At 40.2% G+C, this 23516-nt stretch overlaps 1 protein-coding gene across 7 annotated transcripts in view; it reads right to left on the reverse strand.

Moving 5' to 3' along the window:
* MCF2L (MCF.2 cell line derived transforming sequence like) overlaps positions 1-23516 on the reverse strand; it is a 98241-nt gene that overhangs the window by 36101 nt on the left and 38624 nt on the right. For 2 of the 7 annotated variants that reach the window (XM_082279364.1, XM_082279358.1), the window contains exons 3-4: positions 21621-21735; positions 1922-2012 (exon numbers count right to left, since the gene is read on the reverse strand). In XM_082279364.1, the coding sequence (XP_082135490.1) occupies positions 1922-2012; positions 21621-21735 (206 nt within the window). The other 5 variants (XM_082279363.1, XM_082279362.1, XM_082279360.1 and 2 more) reach the window with 5 other exon arrangements.

Below are 23516 nucleotides of genomic sequence, written 5' to 3' on the forward strand. Positions count from 1 at the left end.
TAGGAACTCTCTAACTTGGTGTAATATATGTATCTTGTATATTTGGCTTTATTTTTTTGCTAAACAACAGACAGCTGAAATGCATTAGATTTCATTTACATCAAATACTATAGCAAATATATTAAGGACAACAGAAACAATTTTTCACTACATCTTCTTTTGGAACAGGAACACAAAATTATCAAGTGTTCAGGGCTGATGTGACTTGCTGAAACCCAACAGGAAGACTGCTATAAGTATACATGGGTACAATTCAAAGCCTATACTGTTGCTGTTCAACAAGAAAAGCAAATATAAAAAATCATGCCTTTAACAGATTAGACTTCAGATAAGAAGCATGATTTCTTTTTTAAAAAAAGCTCACAGAAGAATGCAAAAAGATGAAAAAAGCAAAATAACCCATCACGAGCAGTACTGCAACTGTGCAGTGCTCCTGCACTTAATACCCTTCTCTGGGCAAATCCCTTAGGCACCAACACCATCATGACAGTAGCAGATCCCTTATAATGGGGAATAGTTGCTCAGTTCTGTTCACTGTGCTTCAAAGCAAAATAACACACACTGGAGGAACATTACCATAAATGTTATCATCATGGCTATAAGCAACTTGTCTGTAGTTGCTCCCTAACCCTTACAACCCCAATTATGCAAATAAAAGGACCATCATCTGTGCAACACTTATCTGTCCTGGAACAGAAACTACAGCACTGACTTTTGAAAGAGATTCACAACCTCCATAGATAGAGTCCTTTTTCTTCAATCATCCTAAATTACGCTGCTCTCAGTTTTCACTACTGGAATCTGCTCAATGTTGCATCTCAAAATTTCAAGATGAGCTGCAAAAGCAAATTTTGCTGATACTTCAATCTATTTTCAATGTTTTAACATTCCTAACATAACTATTGTGTAAAAAGTTGTATTGTGGGAATATTATATCATTTTATATTCATTCACAAAACATCATATAGTGGGAGTAATGTATGACCTTTAAAGAAATACATTTTAACTTATAATAAACAAAAACTTCTTTGGCCATAATCAGGCTACATAAAAATGACATTTACTGTTTTTATTTGACTTTTATCTTACAGAGTCAAAAATTTTCAGCCATTAAAAAATAAAAGATACTTACAGCTGTGTTTTTCAGACCTTACTGTAAAGACTATTGACACTAACAATTCAAGCAAGGATAGCAAGGAAGAAAAAAAAGGCAACCGACCAACAAAAAACTAAAAAACAAGTAAACCAACAGTAGAATAAGCACATGATAAACATGAATCTGTCTTTCCCTACTTCTGAAAAAAAAAAAAAAAGGCAAGCCTCTAAGCTTCTTTTTCCGATATTAGAAATATTAATTGAAAGGGAGACTGGGAGACTGAAAGCTAAGAGCACATACTGTTGATTGACCACAGAAGGCACGTAAGATTTTCTTGTTTACAAGTAACCTTTGTTTTAAATCAAACATCACAAGAACAGTTTTTCCATGTGTATTCCTTTCACAAGTGCTAGACTCAACCAGGACTCTCACCCTCATCTCTTCGTAAAACAGAAGCTCACTTCAATAGTCAAAAGTGGACCCAAACTCTATGGGATGCATGGGGTGACCATGCAAATATTAGTTCCCACCTGGGAGAGCTGCGTGCTCAGACATTCACATTCACACACACACACACTCTCTCCAAGTGCATACTTGGGAAGATGTCTTGAGCTGCAGACTGCATTAAAAGCACATCATAGACACATGATGCTCTGTCAGCTGGGATAGAAAAAACAGCTGGGACACAAAAGACCTACTGGATACCTTCTGTGTCATTTAGTAGCTGAGATATTGTTGAAGAAAAAAAAATGGTTTTTGCACTTGTAAGAGGAAGATTCAACACAGAAAATTATTTCTAAGGAGTTAATTTAAAACAGTACTCACTGCTATCCGCAGTATGGAAGCTTTCACGGAGGTCCATTTGTCCTGTCTGCGATCTATGACAAGAATAAATCCAATTCCAGCATCTCGTAAACTAAGTTTGGAGGAGGAAGGAAGAAAACAGGCAAGTTTAGTTAAAAATACAAATGTAACTTCTGGTTCCCTCACACAAAAAAGCAGTTATAAAATAGCTAAAAAAACCCAAAACAACAAAGTAGCTTGACCTTTTTGTGCAGAATCCTCTTCATATAAATATCTTAAATAAAGATACACTACACACCATTGCAAAGATGCAGCAGTCCCATATGCATTTCACAGAGTTTCAAAATGTGTTCAAATAAAGAATTCTTCTTTTTCACAAAAGATGGTATTTACATTTCTTGCACAGGGATTATTTCAGAAGAAAATAAGACCAACTGATTCTCCACTGTTTGGTGCTGATATAATCCCTTCCTCATGGTGCTGTCAGTATAATTTCAGTATCAAAATAAAGTTGTTTTTCTTTTGCGTCTGCTTTTAACCTTCTGTTTGAATTGTCTTCCTCCTCACTGATATTTAAAACTCCTTAAAAACACAGATCCTTCTGATATTTAAAACTCCTTAAAAGCACAGATCCTTCTGATCATTCCATGATATTGCTCCACGCATCTGAAATTCTCACATGCCTCCAGGTTGTAAACTTCTTCCTAGGTGCATTTTCACATTCACTGAAACAAATAAACCTTACAGCATTTGAACTCTTCAGATCACAGATGAGAACAACGAGCTCAGACGTGCTTCTCTGGAATGGAAACATCTGTGAGAGAGATTCCGCTCCAATCCTGGCGTACGGGTGACCTTTCTCTCTTGCCTGTGCTCAGCTGCATGTGCTACCGAGCCCTGACCAAGGGATATGCTCCTGTTTTGTAATTCCCCATCTACGCCAATTGTGCAATGCCAGCAGCAGCCCTTGCCAGCCAATCGCAATCAAAATGGAAACAGCAGGCAAATACAAGGCAGACAGGCTCAGATTTATTGTTTTCTCATCTATTTGGTCCTTTTTCAGTATAAGTGCTGTGTTTTTAATCCTGATAAATTTATTGCAAGGCCTGCTGTGGCACTGTGTGAAATTTAGAAATATTGTGCATCAATTTGTTATGGCAATATCTTAAAAAATAAAAATCAACACAACAGAATGTCAGGATTCTTTATTCAAGATTGCTGAATCATGGAAACACCAGCTTTGCTTTATAAGATTATGTCAGTAGCACAATGATAAGAGGATGTTTAAGAGGATGAAGAACACAGGTACCCAGATGTGTCATCTTAAGCTACTCTTCAAAATTACAAATTTAAACATGACTCACAGTTTATTCCCTCTCTTTTACAAAATGCAGTATCTCTCAAATTTACAGACATGCTATTTAGTGGGAAATAAGAATAATCATTAAAAAGGCAAAGGAACCCTTGCTTTCTTTCAGAAGAAGCTAAGCAGTCCTTTTAGCACAGCAGAATATTAGAAACGATCCTCACTGCCCACATTCAGTGCACATTACTTAACTCTTGCCTCTGGGTTAGGACAACACTGATAAACAACATCTGAGCACTTGCCTTGTAAGCCTGACAACCCCTGCAGACAAACAGGGCTTTATATTAGCAATATTCTTCCCACTACAGTAAATTTCCATGATTTACTAACATTTCCCATCTTCTTTTTCTTTATTTAAAGGGCAAGAGGAGGAGAGAAATCCAGACTGATTTTAGCCTCTTCCTGTTCCCCATTTAAGGTTCTCAATTTTAACCTTTAGTGACTGAGCAAAATAAAATTATAATAGCAACCATATGCCACAATAATCAGATAGCAAAACAAATTCCTTGGGTACACAGCCTTAATGTGGATGCATGGAGTCAAAAGGGTGCTACAGCTACTCCCACAGGAGTCAGTGTGGATTTTGGAGCGTATTAAGGCTCACAAAGAGCTATTTTCCATGCTCAGTAGAAGTTCCCAGGAGCCCCGAAATTTCTCCATACAGAGGAAGCATAATCTCAGAGTACCTAAATGCAACATCTGTATATATTTCAAGAAACTACTGATGTTTCAGTGCAGTATGAGTAAAATTAAAGCCTCTGAAAGAGCATTAGTAGGATTTCTCTCTAGGAGCACAGGAAAATACAGGCTCAGCTGGGATCCCAGAAATGATCTACATAGCAGCTCCACACAGTTAATCACCTGCTTCAACACCTGACAATGAGCAGAGCTTAATATCATTATCCTGGAAAAATAAAAAGACAAGGCTTACTTAAGTGGAAGAATTAACAAAGAAAAGCACATAAGATAGCCCAAAAGATGTCTTCAGCCAACCTTCTTTTCCCACTGGATCAAATAGAAGGATCAAATATGTTGTCTGCTTGCATGAATCAGCAAGCTCAGACATAAAAGCCAGGATTCCCCACTGCTGCCTAGAAGAGACCTGGTGGCAAAGTCTTGAGCATCTGGCTTAAACTGTTAACACTCTACTAATATAGACTTCTGGAAAAAAAAAATTAATGCCCTGTTCCAAATCAATCAGGGTGGGAAAATTATTTGTTATCGTGACGACAGCGCCTTGTTGCAAAGGCCTGGCTCTGGAGTCTGGGATCCAGCTCCAGCAAGTCATAGGCAGGAAGCAACAAACCAAACTAAGACATTGTGTACAACAAAGTTGAGAACATTACAAAGACAACAAAGTCATGTACTCAAGAAAAGTAAATATTGAAAACAGGCCTGTTTGCCAATGTACCCCTGCTCTACTGAACTCTCTTTGCTGCCAGACACACACCTGCATATGGAGTTGCAAGACACCTTGCAATACCCTCCTCTCTTCTAGGGCACAGGATGAATGGTGCTTGGCAACAAACACATACTCACTTTCCCTTTGGCTCCTGATTTAACTGTGAGTGCCAGCTATCCCTGTCTCTCTCAGCCACATTTATAACATTTTATCCTGCCACTGATTTTCCCCTACCCCACCACGTGCTTGAGAGAAATGAATTTTGGCTTGTGCTCTGTGTCTCAGCAGAGGCATGCTCTGATGGGCACAGCCTGTCCTGCTCATCAAGCCTTTTTCCCTGCCTTGGTCCAGCGGCATTGTACTCATCAGCTGAGCTCACATCTTCTCATGCCTCTGTATCACTCTCCAACAAACTTGTCTCCACCACCAACATTTGTCTCTCTCATTCATCACTCCTTGTCCCCAGAACAGTTCAAAAAGTCTTTTTTTTTCTTTTTAATTTTAAACTGTCAGGACAAATGACATTGTTTCTCACTCCTTTCTGACTATCACAGTCCCTTCATACTCCACCTGAGCTTCCCTGTACCCTATGTCCCACTCAAACTCCCAATATCTTCCCTTGGGTGGACACTTTCCTCAGCTGTGGTCCTGCCTGTGGAGTCCAGCAGCTTGTCTGCACTGCCTGCTGGTCAACAGGTGGCACTCACATCCCACACCACAGCCTTCCTGCTCTCAACCCTGGTAGCACACCTGACTCTAGAGCAGCTCATCCTGCAACCACAGAGGAACCCCTGCTCAGCCCCAGGATGAAGCAAAACATTCTTGACAGAAGGGTTGAGTAGTTACTGAGCATCTGTGGCCTGGGATTTAGGCAGATTTTTCTCAAGGTCCTTTCTTGACACAAAACCCATCATTCTTCTAAGTGTCAAGTCTGAGTCCTTGCACAAAGGAAGTAGACACTTGAGCTTCTCAAAAAAAAATTCTTTCAATGTTTGAAAAGCATGGTGAATTTGTTCCCTGGCATCTTAGGAACCACTCAGATGTTTTGGCTGAACTTTACACTATAAAATCAGCTGGCACCTCACATATAGAAAAAAAATATGGTGGAGTTTTATATGACTAGAAACCAGCCCTTACAGTGAGAAACATTGGAAAACGTTAGCAGAAGCACCTGTCTATTCAGGCTTCTTAACATTTCCCTCATGACTTTTGTTGTCTTTAATGTATTAACTTGTATCCGGTGTACTTTCTGAAACATAATTTATATATGCTTTTAATTCAAATTTAGTATTTCCTTCCTTTGTTTCCCTCCTAGCACACGCACAATAAAACCCCCCAAACCAAAACAAAAAACCCAAAACATCATGGGATAAGCACTGTTCTTCTGTTTATTGACCAGAACAAAGAACAGAACATTTTTAGAAAGGCAGAGAAACTATCCCTGCTCTGCAGGAAATGTGTCCAGCAAACTCACTGAGGCCAGGTTAGAAAGGTAGAAAGTGGAGGAAGAGGAGCAGGGCCACAGAGGACAGGAGTAAATGCAGCAGAGGGTAGACTTCCTGCTCAGTCCTCTCCCTCTGTCTTAGGGAGCCAGTGTAAAACCATTTGGAGGAGGTGACAGAGAGGTTGAAATACCTGCCTAACAAGCAGCCAGTTTTCCATATAGACTGTAAAGCAGGAACTGAATTTTCCTCTTAGTGACTGCTCAGCTTTAGATTATGGGGACATTCCCTCTTTGTCTTGTTTGCAAGATTTATTAGCTCATGCACTTGGGGGAAAGGGTGGGAAAGCTAATAGTACATAGGACTGTGGAAAGAAACTTCCCTCTGGGGTATGTGGAAGCAATTACAAAAATGCCCTCTGAAAGATCCTTGGTTTCTCCAAGGTATGGGTGGCGACAACTGCTACTCAAACAATTTCCTATTGCTTCTACACTGCTGTATGAAAGTGGTAAGTATACATTGATCTCTGCTACAAATGAAACAAAGCAAATCTTTGCGTTCATCCCAGAGACTTGAAAACATCAAACCTTTGCACATTTGAAATTCTGTACAGCATTTTAGCTTACGTAGGTCCAGTTATTTAAAACTGAATTTCAGTCTTATAGCTTTATTATTAAACAGTTGGCCTACATTACACTCAGGATTGTTCCCTACCTCAACTGCCTCGGCATACAAATGGACTAGAAATTCTTGCTCTCAAGGGCTGAACAGCTATTTCCATAGTAGGACTTCAATAACATTCCATGAAGAATTACTGCATTGAGCAAAGCACCAAGGCAATGTCTGCAGCAATCTGTATTATAAGTAGAACTCTGGTACCACCCTATCTTAAAGCTTTGTCACCCACAGCAGCTTGTCACTGACCACTGATGTGCATCAGTGACACCCACACACTGCTCCGAAAGATGTGAGGTCTGGGGCACCTCATAAATCCTGATCTTTTTTGGCATGCAACTGTAAACCTATGTAGGAAGGACCTGGAATTGGCTCACCCACTCATCACTGGTCACTTAGCTTAGGAACAGGCCATTGGAAATCAGACACTTAACGAGCAAGGTTACTGTTTCCCAAGAGAAACTTTGCATTCTGCATTTTCAGAGACACTTCAACTGACTGAACCTGAACCACCTCAAAGACTACTTCTCCATGTCTCCTGTTCCTGCTAGGAATGATTTCTTGGGGAGTGAAGGGGAGACAAGAATTCTTTCTTAATCATCAGTGTTTCGTGCATTAAAAAAATTAAACCAAGAATGCCCTGGCAATTAATGGAAGCAGAGAAGAGTCACCTCCTTAGTGGCCTTTATAAGCTCTAAGACAAATAATATAGTGAAGAGTGTGATATTAATGGCATTAACAAATCAAGATAAAAATCTCCAGTTCAGCAACTAAAAAAGAAAAAAAATTCAGCTAAGCCCTGTGGTGACATTTCACATTACCAGTTTTATGCTGGTTTCCCAGCAAGAAAAATGGCAGGAACAATTCACCTGGCATAGCCTTGCTGCACATCTCCTCCCCTTCTGTCCCTTATGTAGGGTAACCCAGACTACTTCAGTGTGATCATTAGCTACATCCTGGAGAATGCAGTTTTTCCTAGAGCAGAAGAATTTAATGGGTTATGAATTTGACCAAAAAAAAAAAAAAAAAAAGGAAAAAAAAAAAAAAAGAAGGAAAACTCAGCTGTAGCATTGTACCCAGCCACTAAACAGTAATTATATCTAGAGCAGTTTCATTTTCTTACAATTCTTGATTACTCGTTATTGTAAAGCCTACTTTGTTTCAGAACTGGCCAATTTATCCATTTCATTCTAAAAGAAATCCACCAGCTGGGTATTTTAAAAAAAGCACCAAAAAAAAAAAAAATTTGGCATGTACCCCTAATTTTAAAATGTTTAAAAGCTGCTTAATAATTTTTAAATGTCTTGTACTCAACTAGTCTTTAAATATTTTGATCTTATGACAGCTTCTTTCTCACAATCCAAAGTAAAACTAAAATTAAGGATTTAACATTTTAAGCCACCATCTCTATCGAGAAGAAAGCAGACTTGTGCTTTCTTGAGCAAATGATGAAAATAGGATGATATATCACACTCCACAAAGCTACAGTTTGAAAGCTTCAGATATTGCAGGCTTTTATAGCCCAAAGTACCCAGCATCACTGTAGAAGGTTTCTGATTAAGACAATTTAGAGACAGCAGGAACTGAAAAAGAACAATAAACCAGACATATAAGTTCTTACATTGAACTTCCTAGCTTCAATTGTAAAGTGAGCCTGTAGGTTTTAACACTGTATCTAAGCTGAATACTGCTTTGTAATGCCGCTATTTCAGACCTTACTTAATGAATTTTCTAAAAACCTGCACTTAAATTAGTACTTAAAAGCATTTAACTTTTGAAGAATATTCTTCCTTGAAGAAATAGCCTGGCAAATGAAAATGTTATAATCCTTTGTAACAGGTTACAAATGTAATATTTTATGAAGTTACATAATGTTACAAATAATATTCTGAACTTGCAGTGTATCACATTTGATACTAATGAAGTTATGTAACACATAATCATAAAGCGATTACACCCCTAAGACAAGCTGGAAGTGTTCTGAAAGCTGGACAGTAACACCTTCCCATTAACTACACCTGCTCTAAACTAGCAAACTTTAAAATGAAATTTTCTATTTTTACAACAGAAAATTTGGGGTTTGCGTTGTAATTGAGATGCCAGTGGCAAAGAAACCATCTGCCAAGAAAATAAATAGAATGAAAACGTATTTCCAAAAGATTGCTGTATATACAACTGCATGTTGCTGTCATGGCATTCAATCACTTAGACAGAAAATAGCACTTTGGTGCCAAGTTCTGCCACAGACATAGACATATAACTAACTGAGGGCAAAAATACTGAAAAAATCTGAGGACAGAATTGTCCCTAACAAAGGTAGCATTCATGAACACCTAGATGAAGCTCTTTGGCTACCTAGCAGACCTCCTGAGCCCCTAAAGCAAACTGGCACAATATTTTGGCTCGCACTCAAACAATGGGCCTGACATCTTATGGTGATACTCATTTGTGACATCTCAGTTCAGAGTCCTACAAGAATCACTTTCAGCTGAGGTGTGTAACCAGTCCATCAGTAATCAGTTCTTATTCCAGCAATAGTTATGAGAAAAAACAGAAATTACAGGTGCACTCTATTTATGGTACATGGCACTGCATATAGGGCAAAAAAGGGAATGCAATGATTAACAACTTCATACATTAATTCTATCATTTCAGGTGGAATTAATATTGTTTTGGCTTTAGTTTGTGTAATGTATATCTCTTCAGTTGAAAACACTGAAGAAGTCAGCTAGTGCAGAAGTGCTGGAAGGACATGTCCATCACTTCTATCTCATTGAAAAATCATCCAGAGCAGACCCAAGGAACAGGCTCACCTCAAACTTCCTGAGGTGCTGAATTTAAAGCTGGTGCCTGGTGGTGTGGAAGTTGCTACACTGCACCTAACTCTCCATACCCTAATCTCTGGAGTCAGGGAAAAATCTTGCCATCTACTCCTCACTGTGTTTAACTCATGAGCAGCCTGTACTGTGCTTCAACATGAAAGAAGGCTACTGATGTAGAAGAATTTGTTCTATTTGATTATTGGGCCCTGTCATAGTCAGCTCAATGAAATGTAGCTGCCGAAGGCAAAACCAACCCAGCTCAAACTAAGGCTGGCCACTGTTCATGAAGAAATATAGGAAAGAGAAGGAATTCCAGCAGAAGAAATTTAAAATAAGACAGCCAGAAGTGCTGTTATACAAGTGCAGCCTCTAGTGGTCTGTCTAAAATCACTGAATGTCAAGTAAAAATTATCTTTTAAGCTCTTGGGACTAACAGCTGCATTTCACTCAACACAGCTGATGCTGTGACACTTCATAGCAGCAGGACAACCTGTAAACAAGGAGGCACCTTTCTTATTGATGCTTACACTTCAAATCTGATTTTGAAAATAAAAACTTCTTCTCCTCTCCTCCACTCCCCCAAAAACAACATACATACTATTCTACAATCTAATTAATTCTAAACTGAAATTCTGTGAATAGATAGATTTTTAAATGCACATTAAAAAACCCAAAGCATTGAGACCTTCTCTTTATTTTGGTTTTGATAGTTACTGCCTTCCCTTCACAGAAACAGATGAAGCTGCACAGGAAATTAAGAAAATCTGTGCTTCTGTGTTGGAGCTGAACCTGTTAAAGCTTCATCATTAGACAAGATTCAGATAAGAAATTTGATGCATTTCCCTGCCTCAGCTATGCACCTTTTTTTCATATTTCTCCACATTCCAGTTAACTCTCCCAAAATCTTATCCAGTGCACCACTGATGAAAACCTTCTCTCTTTCCTTTCCTATTATGCTTACTTTTGGTCTCAGCTGTTATTAGTTCATGCCCTAGACATGTCTAAAAACACACTGTATTGCAATTTTCTCAGGACTGGGGAACCATCAGATAACCAAAATTGCATTTTAGGATCTCTCAGCAAGCAGGCAAAGAAGAATTTAGATGAATGTTGGGTTGTGAGGTGGCATAAATAAAAACCCTCATAGGCAAGTGGTTATAATTTGCTCATAAAGCAGAAAAGATGAGCAGAATTATGCAGACTGGCAGAGTGACACCATGAAAACAAATGCCTTTTGCCACTTTATAAGCATAGGCAAGAATAATTACACATAATGTTGTGTCGGTGACAGGAGATCTTAAAAGCCAGATAAACAGGAGAAAAAATAATGAGAGCAACTTCAAAGAGCTTTGTCTAAGGGGTTACTAACAATTCAAAATTCCATCCAAACTTCTCATCCAAACTTCACAATGATTGTAGGCCAGCCAGCCACAAGTGGTTATGTGTAGTGCCTGATATGAAAATTCCTCAGTCACCACAGGACTGTGACAAGAGCAGCTCACAGGACCACGGTAACAACAGCTCACTGCATCTGCCAGCAGACCAAGAACCCACAAGCAAGATGGGCCACTATCAGAGATGTTCTATCAATGAGGCAAATGCCAACTCACTGACAAACAGGAGAGCTGCCATCCAGTCTTGGTCCCAAAAGCAACCAGAGGTCTTTATCCTGCACAGAAGGAGTTCTGTTGGAATTGTGAGATACAAGTCCAAACATATTTACTTGTAATTCTGTCTCAAGCACTGCTTGTGTTCCTCAGCCAAATGGAGAGCATTGGTACACACCTTATTTATTTTAAAATATTTATGCCAATTTATGTAACATACAAGCCATATTTCTCTTTTATCTCCCCACTCAGATTCAAAGATATGGGCATCAGTATCTTCCTTGATTGGTCCCCGTATCTCCTCTTTACTCGTGTGCTCCTTTAGGTCCTCAAATCAGCCCCTCTTTCACTTTCACCAATTCCTCCTTAGACATGACGGATTGGAAGACAGTAATGCTGGCTATATTCCATCATATATGCTGACCTTCTTTCTGCTCCAAAAAGCTTATGCTGTTGGGGGAGAGAAGCTGAGGGAATGCAGCCATAGTTAAAAATAACAGTTAAAGTGTCCAGGCATCATTATCTGCCTGGGCCTGGACATCTGCTTGTACCACATGCATTTCCATGTTACCCATCAGCCTTTTTTCACGGCAACTTCATAGAGTCATAGAATGACTTGGGTTGAAAGGGACCTTAAAGATCATCTAGTTCTGACTGCCCAGAACTTCACACATTTTATCCCATCAATGAACTAAAATCAGAGTGACCTTAATGCATTTTTGCAGGTAAAAGAAAAATTAATTTAACAAGTCGTTGCTTAACAGATCCTCTTTTAGTGTGTGAAATTAGGTAAAATAAGTGTTTTTAAGGAAGAGTTGTAATTTTCTAAATGGAAAACGCAGTGTGATTTCTTCAGGTCATGCAGAGCTGCTTTTAGAAGGACTGTTTGAAGAAAGACAACAACTTTGAGGACTGATTTAGACTTAACTACAGATGGCTGAAGTAGGTCATGTTATCCTGGAGTGACAATTAAAGATAAATAGGTCAATAAAGGCAAAAGGGCTCCATGTTGGTTTAAGCTTAAGTAAATTGAGCAACAGAAAGCCCATGCAACCCTCATTTTAGAACTATTAAGTCGAACTCCATAAAGGCATTGTTACACCTATTCAGAACTGCGATATTGGAATTACACTTATGTCCAGGACACTGCAACAGCCATTAATGCTACTGCACAAAGTACTGGAACAACCTTACAGGGAATGCTGCATAATTTATTTTAGAACTGTGCCATTACACTTAAATAGGGTGTTGAATTTTCTGAATTTAATACTGGGCTGATGTGTGATGGTCTAGAATTTTAGTAATTAACTTTCACAATTTTACAGTGCTTAATTTACTTTGTCTTATTAGCAGACTAAATTTACCACCGGATGGTGCATGTCATACATACTACATAAATCCTCTAAACCTAAAGGTGTAAATGGGATTTAAAGACTGGAAAGGCTTTACCTGTACCGGCCTGAGCTTTAAAACAAGTTTAAAGCAGTTATAAGGTGGACATCGAAACAAGTGTAAATTGTTCTAAACCCAGTAATAATTCAGACTCTAAGTAACGATTTGGGCTTTTATCTTAATCTTGTGAGGGTATGTATCTGACACAAAAGCTTTGGACTACCAGTTAAAATTAAGATGCAATGCTCTTACTTCAAACCTAAGACCTTACATTTCCTGTCTGCTTACAGCAACATACGGTATTTACAACTGTTTGGCAGCTGTGCTCTGAGAAAGGAAGGGTACACACAGCATGACAGATTTTGCTGGAAGTCCTGGGATATTCTCACTGACAAATTTGAGGGGCTGCCAAAGTAACAGCAGGGTATAGGTTCCATATCTTCAGCCTGGATTGTAATCCAACAAAGGGGAGAACAGGGAAATTAAGCACAGCTGACAGAAATAAACTCTGAAGCTGCAAAGCTGTTGCTCACATGTCAGTATGAACTATCAGGGCATCTGTTTTTTAGCACTTCCTTTCCATTATGTGGTGATGTTCATCCCTGGCACTCTATAAAACAAAAGTGGTTAACTCTTAGTGGTGGGCTGCCCATTCAGTTTGCAGATAAATGAGGAAACACAGGCAGTTACCCTCTGACACTGGCTCTTCACAATGTCTGCTGGACCCTGATGGATCTACAGGCTCAAAACACAGCATTACCCCAACACTGCTGCCTCTGCTTTCAGAGCACAGTGGTGGATCTATGCCAAGGAGACTGGCCAGGCCCAAGCTGTGGGAGCCCTGTGCTCTCCTGTGAACCTTGCACTGAGGTTTGCTAGCTCCAGCAACATCCATGCCATGCTGCTGCATGTCCTTCTGGTCCCTACCTAAATCTAGCTCATCATGCTTTGCTGTGCCCACACAGATGTGAACCCACTGAAAGGCTTAGCACACACCTTTCTCTTTCAGTTTTCCAGTGTTATCCCAAACAATGGGGAACTGGTATAGCAAACAAGGAGGGGTCTACCAGAAGCTTAGCAAACCCTAACAAGTGAGCTTTTGAACTGTCGGACACCAACACTTCCAGAGGTCATCTCGTTCTGTTCCATTACTTGGACAGGATGGCTCCCTAGTTTCCTACACCACAGACTACCAAAAACAACAGGATTTTTTAGAAGGCCACGTGATGTTCAAGCATTTGTAAATCTTCAGGAATCTCAAAGAAGGGGACACTCTCCCAGCCAGGAAACTGACGGACACCTTTCAAAACAGGAAACTGCTGAACATGCCAAGTTAACCTGAGTTATGCTCAAGATCATGCAATAGAACAGAAGGGCGTTACAAAGAGAAGCTGTACAAGGCTCTGGCAGAATACAAGTAAAAAGGTCCATGTATCATGTTTAATCAGCAATATGGGACTCAAACAGGCCATCAAAAACTGTTCTGAATTTTCTAATCTACGCTACTTCTTATTTCTCCTGAAAGGGATTTTGTGTTTAAGACTCACTTTTACACTTTTAAAATATTAGCTTTCCAATCTCTTGTGACCACAAGAATTTTAGCTTGCTTTCTTTGTTCAAAGATGAGCCTATATGAGCAGCAAAGAAAAGCATTACAACTATACTCTTTTGTTCTCAGAAACAGCATATTGTTTTCTAATTGCAGTAGAAACGGCTGATTAGCCAGAAGGAAAAACATATGTTGAAAACCTAGTTAGGTTTTTTTAACCACTGCAACTATCTATTAATTTCTTTCAGAGCAAGTTTTCATGCTACTACCCATATTTGGTAAATTCATATTTCAACAATGTATACACAAGCTAATAAAATACATTTCAAGAAACAGATATGATGGAGAGAAATTAAATATGAGTAACACCTGTTTTCAAGGTACACTGCAAATCTTACAAGTCTATTTACTAGGATCAATAGAAAAATGAAAAAAATACTTTCAAAACAAAGAACACTGGATGCCCTGAAATGCAATATTAAGTGTAAAGTTGTCAGCTATTTCAGAAGCCTTTTGCAAACCTGAATGCAATATTCTTCCTTCAGCCTCAGTAAATGTGTGATGTAAAAGGTACATTGCACAGGTGCCTCTCCCACTGTACAGTATGAATTATGGTGTTTGGAGGTTGTCGGTTTTTTACTCAGCAAGAGAGGACAGCCTTGATCTGCATGGCCTTTTTTCCTACCGAGCTCAGCAGTCCTCCCCAAAGGACTCACAGAGTGAAGTAATAGGAGATGTTCTCTGCAGAAAGAGAATCAGACCAGCTACATGGACATTACAAAATCTCAAAATAACCCAGAAGAATGCAAGACATGGCTGACTGTCCTCTACTGAAACCCAGTTGAATTTAAAGTTGTCACCTCTTACAGACACTTTATCTAGAGACATTACCGTAATCAGCAACTCCCTCGATAAGAACTATTAATTCATGCAGATCAATATTTATATGTTAACTATTTGTACCAATTCAGCACTTCAGTTAAACTACTCTTCCTAGGAAGTATTGCTTTATGTACTGCCATGGATTCTCCTACTTGGGTAGCCTATGTATCTTTCTAAGACAATTCTCACCTTTTTAATACAACTTTATCTTGTATTTCAAGAACAATAAAAAAAAATATTACCTGCTTATAGGAAAAACCTGCTTCAGAAGCATTACACACGTACCATTACAACACGTATTTCACTACCAAAACAGAAGTTATAAAAGCATTAGCTGTAATCTTCCACGGACTATTGTACTCATCCTTAATCCATTGTTTTTTCCTGACAAAGCAGCGACCTTTCAGCACACATAGTACATGACTGTTGTCACACATTATGTCAAGAATCTGTATCGAGTATTTTGAGATTACTACAAATCTTATGTTAGACATCGTATTTTATCTCGCCATCTATAGAACACGAATTTACCTTGCAACATTAACAACACCCACCTGAAGAATATGGTTCAGCTCTCTGCTTAATGATATACAGTTGCACCAAGGTTAACTGAGTATCTTTAAACTGAGATGAGGTATTCCCTTTCCACTGTGTCCTTTCTTAACATCCTCATGTATCAGGCATGCTAATAGCTCTACTATTTACACTATTCTACTCCATGATCATCTAAGTTGATATCATGCAACTTTTAATAGTTCTATTCCTAAATGCAAGGTGCCCCACAAGACATTTATTGTTTCATGATTAAAGTTTATTGTGAAAAAGACAAGAGAAAGTTCACACAGAAAAAACCTGCGAAACCCAGTGTTTAGATAACACAGAACAAGGACACCATAAGAGGTGACAAGGTCATGTTTATCTATAAAATTAGAAGGAATGAAAAGGTAGGTTGAGAGGTTTCAGTTTTTCCTCTTTCAATGAAGTCCTAAGCTAGCCTTCTTTCACTTAGGAAGAGATCTTGAAAACCTGAACTCACTGCTAAGATTTATTATACCAGTAAATATATTATTAGGTGAACTCTACTTCAGAGCACAGAAAGGTCCTTTCTTATGAGGCCCTTAGTAGCTCCTTACTGTCATCCCCATGAAATATAATTTCCCTTAACATGCAACTCCAGACAGTCAGACAATGAGGTTTGAGTTACTGCTGCCAACCCCTTGCTGTGATCTTGTACAGGGCCAAGTAGCACACGTAGTTTTCTGAGGAACTGGGAAGGCTCCAGATGTGTCAGTGCTCTACAGTCTGTGCTCTTAGCAAAGTCCATTTCCCCTTAGTCTGTCAGAACAGCCAAAATACAGAGTTACACATCTGATAAACTAAATGGCAATAACTTGGGAGAGCAGTCCATGCATAAAAGCTGTGGGCTACATTTCCATCCTTGCTGTTAATCTGTACTCCTTACACCTCTTTCACCAATTTACAAGCTAAAAAACTAACTGCCTCCACTTCCCTCAAAAGCAGCTTCCAAAGCACCTAAAACAGTATTTTAATACTAAGATAGCAGGAAAAAACTACAACATCTTTAACAGCACTAGCAGTATCCCAGTTCAAGAACAACTGCAGCACTGCCCCTCTTAGGGTTATACACATATCAATATATATAACATATCAACAGCAAAACATCCTTCTTAAGGGGATGTATGCTGGCATCTGGCTAGTGTCATTTCTGTAGTTTTTCATTTCTATAAACCTGCACAAGGGCTCACAAACACAATTTTACACAGTAAGCTTCTAATACTGCTAGTGAAGATAATCAGATAAGCCCTTTGAGTTTCTATTGATTCTCAGACACAAAAAGGTTGCACGTTTATCAGGATCTTAACAACAGGATTATTTTTACAAGATTTGAAATTGAATTGTCGTCACTTTAAACCTAGAGAACTGTTATATTCACGATAGTGAATATCTTAACATCTAGACAGCTGGGCTATCTCCTTTGTTTACAAAGAACAGTCATCTCTCTCTAAATACTTTTGAATTAAAGAAACAAGAAAATCCTTGAACAACAGCTAGACTTAAGGAATGACCACTTCTGGCTCAATACTCACAGAATAATTGTTGTCAGGTAGGAGCAACTGACAGAAATACCTCCAGAAAATCTGCTCCTGTCAACGTGGTGTGCTGGGATGCCTCTCAGTGCTCACCCACTATACCACACACTGTTTGTTCTGATCAGAATTTCTCACAGGAACCCCACTCTGTGCCAAAGTTCAATGGGCCACCATGAAGTGCACCACCAAGGACTTTCAAAAGGAGGAGCAGATGTGAATTTAGTATATAATTATTTGCAGAAAGAGTACCCAAGATAAGATCAAGGGATGCTTAGCACCATGCAGTTTAACCACCATGAGGATAAACAAAGAAAATGCAAAAGCTGGCTTTTAGCTTCAGAGTTTAATTCCCTGATAAACTAGGGATTAAGAAGTACAACCAGGAGGGGCTGGTTACATCAAGTACAATTTGATGAGGGTGCACTGTTGGTGCCCTCCCCCTGCCATGTAGCCCTGGGAGAGGGGCCCTGGAGGGGAGACACGGGGTTTCCCTGCCCCTGCTCAGCCTCGTTCCCATGGGTTGGTTTGTGTTCCCTGCGCGGGCAGAAGGACCCTCGGGTCCCGTGACTGCCGCAATTCCTCAGCAGAGCCCCGGCCATGCGGCTGGAGAAATAAACATCTCTCTGAAATATCTACCAAGAATCGGTCCATAGATACTTCTTTTCCACAGGCCTTGTTGTTTGATATGCCTGTTGCAGTATCTGCACTGTAACAAATGGTAGAGAAATGCTGGCAAGACACCAATCCCTAAGGACAGAAAATTTGTGAGTAAAAACCACTCTAGATCTCTTTTCTCGCCTTGGTTTGGATATTCTCTCTAAATTATGGAGGAACCGTGGAAAGACTCTTGGCTCTCAGAGCCGCATATGGACATTTATCTTAAACTTGAAAAGATTCTTGAACAACAATTTGTAAATTTTAGCTTAATTCAAGCTCAAAAGGAACTGAAACATTTCCTTTCATGGTTGTTTAAGAACTTTTTCTACGTTTCTTGGGATTTAATTCTTACCAAAGACTTGGAATACCGTTTGGACACAGTTAATTTCTGAGTCAAAATATATGCCGATGGAAGACTATTTTTGTGAATATTATTTAATTACCGAGACTGTTGAGCAATGTCAGCTGTGTCCTGGCAAAGGGAAGCCTGGCTCAGGGACCGTGCGGCCCAGGCCACGTGGACTGAGCGCTCTGTGAGCAGCAGCGAGGCAGTTCCCGCACGTGGGCGGAGCGGCGTGAGCTGCAGTGTCGGCAGCGGAGCAAGGTGCAGCAGGAGTGGGGCGGCCCAGTGGTGCCCGCCCGGCCCAGCACAGCGCGTGGTGGAGTGAGCCCCATGAACGCCCGACCGAGAGGGGCGGCGGCTGGCGGCAGTGAGCGGAGCCGTGCCTAGCTGAGATGCGCACTGGAGCAGGCCGTGGGGGGGTCGTCGCTCGGGGGCCCGGCCGAGACGTGGGTGCGGCGCCAGGCAACAGCAGTGCAGCTGAGAGCAGAGGCAGCGGTGCACAGGCCCGGCCCGCGCAGCCCTGAATGCAACCCCAGGAAGAGCGCGCAGGCATGAGCAGCCCCGACGGCTCCAACGCGGGAGTGAGCGAAAATGAAAGTGAAACCAGGAATGCAGTGAGACAGAAAACAACAGCCACTCGGAAAAAGGAAAAGATCACCGTAGCTAAAGTTGTAGGAATAGTAAAACGGTAAAATGTTAAACAAAATTATGGTTTTATAATGAGATGTGACAACCAAGAAGACATATTCATTCATGGAAATGCTATTGAAAAGAATAACCCTGAAAAATGCATCCCAAGCTTGGGAGATGGAGAGCTGATACAAGTTCAAAATTGAGCAAGGTAGAAAAGGGTTACAAGCAGCAAATGTTACTGGGCCTGGCGGCATTCCAGTCAAAGGCAGCCGTTTTGCAAAAAATCCCAGCAGCTTCCCTACCCACAGCCTACTTTCCCCTTTTACCCTATACCCAATATGAACCCTTTCCTAAATTTACCCCATCCCTGGTTTATTCCTAATCCGTTTTTCACCCCATGGCTTCCCTATACAATTCCCTTTCCCTACAACTTCTCTCTGATGCCAAGGGGGGGATGAAAAGGGGGAGGGAAGAAATTAAACCCTCTCCTGCCTCAGTTTCCCCACAAAGCATGCCCGGAGAGTCCTGTCTCCCTTCTGTCAGCCTTAAGATCTTCCAGAGAATCTGTTAGGACATTTAAAGACTCAGGAGGATGGCTTGTTTTGTTTTGAAACTGTCCTTGTTATCTCATGTTTACCCAGTTGTTTTCAATGTTAAGTTTTAAATCTCTTTTTGTTAAAAATAAACGGGTGAAATGTTGGGTCCCTCCCCCTGCCATGTAGTCCTAGGAGAGGGGCCCTGGGGCAGAGACACAGGGTTTCCTTAGGCCTCGTTCCCATGGGTTGGTTTGTGTTCCCCTGCATGGGCAAAGGACCCTCGGGTCCTGCGATTGCCGCAATTCCTCGGCAGAGCCCCGGCCATGCAGCTGGAGAAATAAACATCTCTGAAACATCTACCAAGAATCGGTCCATAGATATTTCTTTCCACAGGCCTCGTTGATTGATATGCGTGTTGCAGTATCTGCACTGTAACAGTGCACTTCATCTCCTGCTCCAGATCCTTGCCAAGGACATCAGACAGCACATATGTGTACAGTTCCCTGAGGAAGTCGATCTCCAGATAAAACATCAGGCATTATTCACCTATCTTTGAGCAAAATAATCCAAGCACTTTCTTACCCACCCAGCAGCCCACCTGCCAAATGTAACAACTCAAAGTGGATAGAAGAATTCTTGGGGGGACTAAGTTGAAAGTCTTGCTTAGGGTGAGGCAAAAGACCTGCACAGCTTTGTCTTGTTGATGCATCCAGTATCGTCATCACGGAAATAGGCTGGTCAAGCATAATTACTGTTATTTAATTCATGCTGGCTACTCCCCATCACCTTCCTCTTTTATGTGCCCAAAAGTGTGTTTTAAGAGGACTCCATAATTTTCTCACAGATCAAAGTGAGGTTGACCAACCTGTAGCGCTTCAGATCACTATTCTTATCCTTTCTGAACATGAATGCAGTATTTACCTTACTTTGGTCATCATGGTTTCTCTAATCTCAAAAAGCTTTCAAAGATTATAGAGAGCAACCTTACTATGACACTGGTCAGTGTCCTCACCACTCTCAAAGCAGCTCATCTTATCCCAAACACTAGATTTGGGTCAAGATTTCTCAAGAGATGCCTTATTTTGTCCTCAGCCATTGCTTGTCATTCATGTCCTCTCTCTGAACACATAGGCTGGGGAGACACTGTCAGAGAAGACTTAAGTGAAGAACTCAAGTGGCTCAGCCTCATCTGTGTTGGCTGCTACTAACTTGCCCAGTCCATTCAGCACAGGTCCACATTTTCCTTGTTTATTCCTGTACTGCTAAAGCACTGGAAGTTTTTTCGAGTGATGCTTGATGTCCCTTTTTTCTTGTCCCTCAGCTCCAGGTGTTCTTTGACTTTTTTGACGCCATGCCTACATGTTTGGACAATGTATCTACATTCTTCCTTTGTAGCCTGTCCCTGCTTTCACCTCCTGTATGCTGCCTTTGTAGTTCAGCTCAGTCATAAGTTTGCTTTCAGACAGTGGGGTCAGTCTCCTGTTACGTCTATTCACATTCCAGGACGTACCATTCTTGTACTCGGAGATTGCTGTCCTTCAAAACTTGGCAGCCTTCTGCAGCAGATTTACGCTTCAGAACTGCCTTCCTTTGTATCCCACCTACCAGTTCCCTGAATAAGCCCAAAATCTGCTCTCTTGAGGTCTAGGGTATGTACTTTATTCTGCTACTTGCCTTCCTCACCCCCATCAGGATTTTGAGCCCACTCTTTTGTTTCTTAACAGACTGTCAACAAAAATCATGGTGTTTATTGAGCAGCCCACTGATAACACTACTGTGCCCTCTAAGAGAGTCAGAATTAATCCCTGAGCCTGCTTTGCACCCTCAGGCAAAGCTCTGGAAGTCTGCAGAGACTACACATTCAGCTAAGCCAGGGAAACAGCTCAAGTGCTGAGGACAAACCTCTGTATGTAGCTACAGAGTGTTCCCTCACTGAGTAATATCCTGAGCAGAATCCAGGAATTAGCATATTCTGCCAAAATTATACATGTGTTCAACTGAAACACTGAATATTGCATTCTAAGACCCAGTGAAGACCAAGAGGACAATGTCCATGATGGAACCTATATCCACACATACCAGGAAGTAATTTTCTGATGAAATATAAATAGCAGTACATAATTCATCTAACAACTACCCTAGACAGCTGTCACTAACCAACACTTACTGACACTACACCATAAGCTTAATTTTCATTTTCTTTAATTAAATACTAAGCCTGACTTTTACACCACATGTAAGGGATCGAATGTGAAAAGTCCCTTAGCAGATAAAAGGTTATTTTCTTCTAGACAGGTGCTCACCTCGGAATGCTTGTCAGGTAGGTAAGGACATTCTGAAACTCTTTTTCAGGGATCTCGCTGAAAGCTGGATAGTCTGGAAAGGTGATAACAGGGCAGCCATCTCCCCCTCTTCCACCTACAAAAGAAGCAGCAAATGTGTTTACATGGAAATCTCTTTACCTAGACTGAAACTTCCCAGTAATGAAACAACTGTATTTTTTCTCTTTTTTTTTTTTTTTTTTTTTTTTTTTTTTGTAGGGCTCATGTGTGGACAGTTTATTCTGGTATTCTGGACAGTGTCTCTCTTCTTCAGTGCTTAGGAAGTTTTATAGAAGGAAATTTGTTACACCACATTAGATTTTTTCTGGACAAATGCCTTGGCGCCTGTGAACAGTTCTGACACCAGATGGCAGTGCAACTTTCTGCTGGTAAATGTCAATTGCATGTAAGTACAACCAATTGGGAGAAAGAAATCAACTAATTTAAAACCAAAAAAGTTAATTCAGAATTAAGTAGGCAAATCCCCATCTTGAACTGAACTCAACCTTCTTACCATGCAACATGCCCCTACTCTGCTCAGCTGGCTGTTTTGCTTCCAGGTTGGTGAAACAGAAGGGGGAGAACATTAAAAGAAATGGGCGTACGTGTTTCAAATGAGATTTCCCATTCCTAGATTATGTACAAAAGGTAAGGCAGAGCTGAACAGCTACACTGCAGTAGAGCTGCTGCTGAACTAGATACCATTATATGTATCTTTCCTGGCATTTGCACCACTGGGTAGAATTCACAGACACAATGCTTCTTCATGGACTTCACACACATTCTTACATGCAAAATGTAATTAGTTCTTTTTAAAGGCATTATTAATGTTTCATGTCTTTAGCAAGTATATATTCATAAAGATAGGTAGGACAAGGGGCTTGCTGAGCCCTTGCAACTGCAGGAAGTTAACTGTTCAGGGGTGGCAGGAACACACTGCTGGGAAGTTATCTTTGCTTCACAGTTCAAGAAGAGAAGAAAACCAAAGAAAAATAACAAGGATATTTTTTCCAGCCTTGAGATCTGATAACTGTGCAGAAATCAGCATTAAACTGTATTAACAACACCAATTATGAGAGCAATGGTGATTTGTGAAGATTATTACCCACTTTCAGTGCCTTTGCATCTAACCTCCCCAGAAAAAGAAAGATAAATATTTGACCTCAGATACATTTGATAAAAGAAATCACAACTTCCCTCCAAACCACATGTAATTAGAAGAGCTCAAATAGTATCTTTATGTTAATTTGTGGTGAATCTGATTTTCATTTACCAGCTTACAGATGGCACGGTGCTGTCACTGTGAAGCTCTTGGAATCAAAATACATGAAAAAATAATGTGCTCTGGATGTATTTAAACAATAATAAAATGCAGCTATTATGCAAATATCACAAGTTTGCAAACATGACCTTTATGACACATCCAAATATGGCAACACTGAGTCAAGGGAGCTAATTTTAGCTATACAAATATTCACAACACAAATATAAGTTAAGACCAAATTTGATTTTATTGGTTTTTGTTCTACACAGGCTCTTATGACTGAAGCATTTTCCTCTCTTGTTAAAAGCATGATAATGATTATTTCTGTTGCTTATGAGGTGTTCTGCTCTCTCTAGAGTATCTATTTTTAGGTACAATCATACATTATTTGTGGTATCTTCATTGGTTACTTGCTTTGTTCTACTTAATTTTTATAAATAGGACATAAGAAACAAAAGAACAACAACAATAGACTTGCAGGACATGTCCTAAAAGCAGAAGCCTGGACTATGACCTTCAGGAAGTTCCCAGACCACCACCGACTGTCAAGGGCAAATAGAGCCATCCTGCCTGGACACTGCCCACCAATTTTCAGTTTCTAGTATAGTCATCTG

The sequence above is a fragment of the Coloeus monedula genome, assembly GCF_965178545.1.
Source record: "Coloeus monedula genome assembly, chromosome: 3".
NCBI classification, from domain to species: Eukaryota; Metazoa; Chordata; class Aves; order Passeriformes; family Corvidae; genus Coloeus; species Coloeus monedula.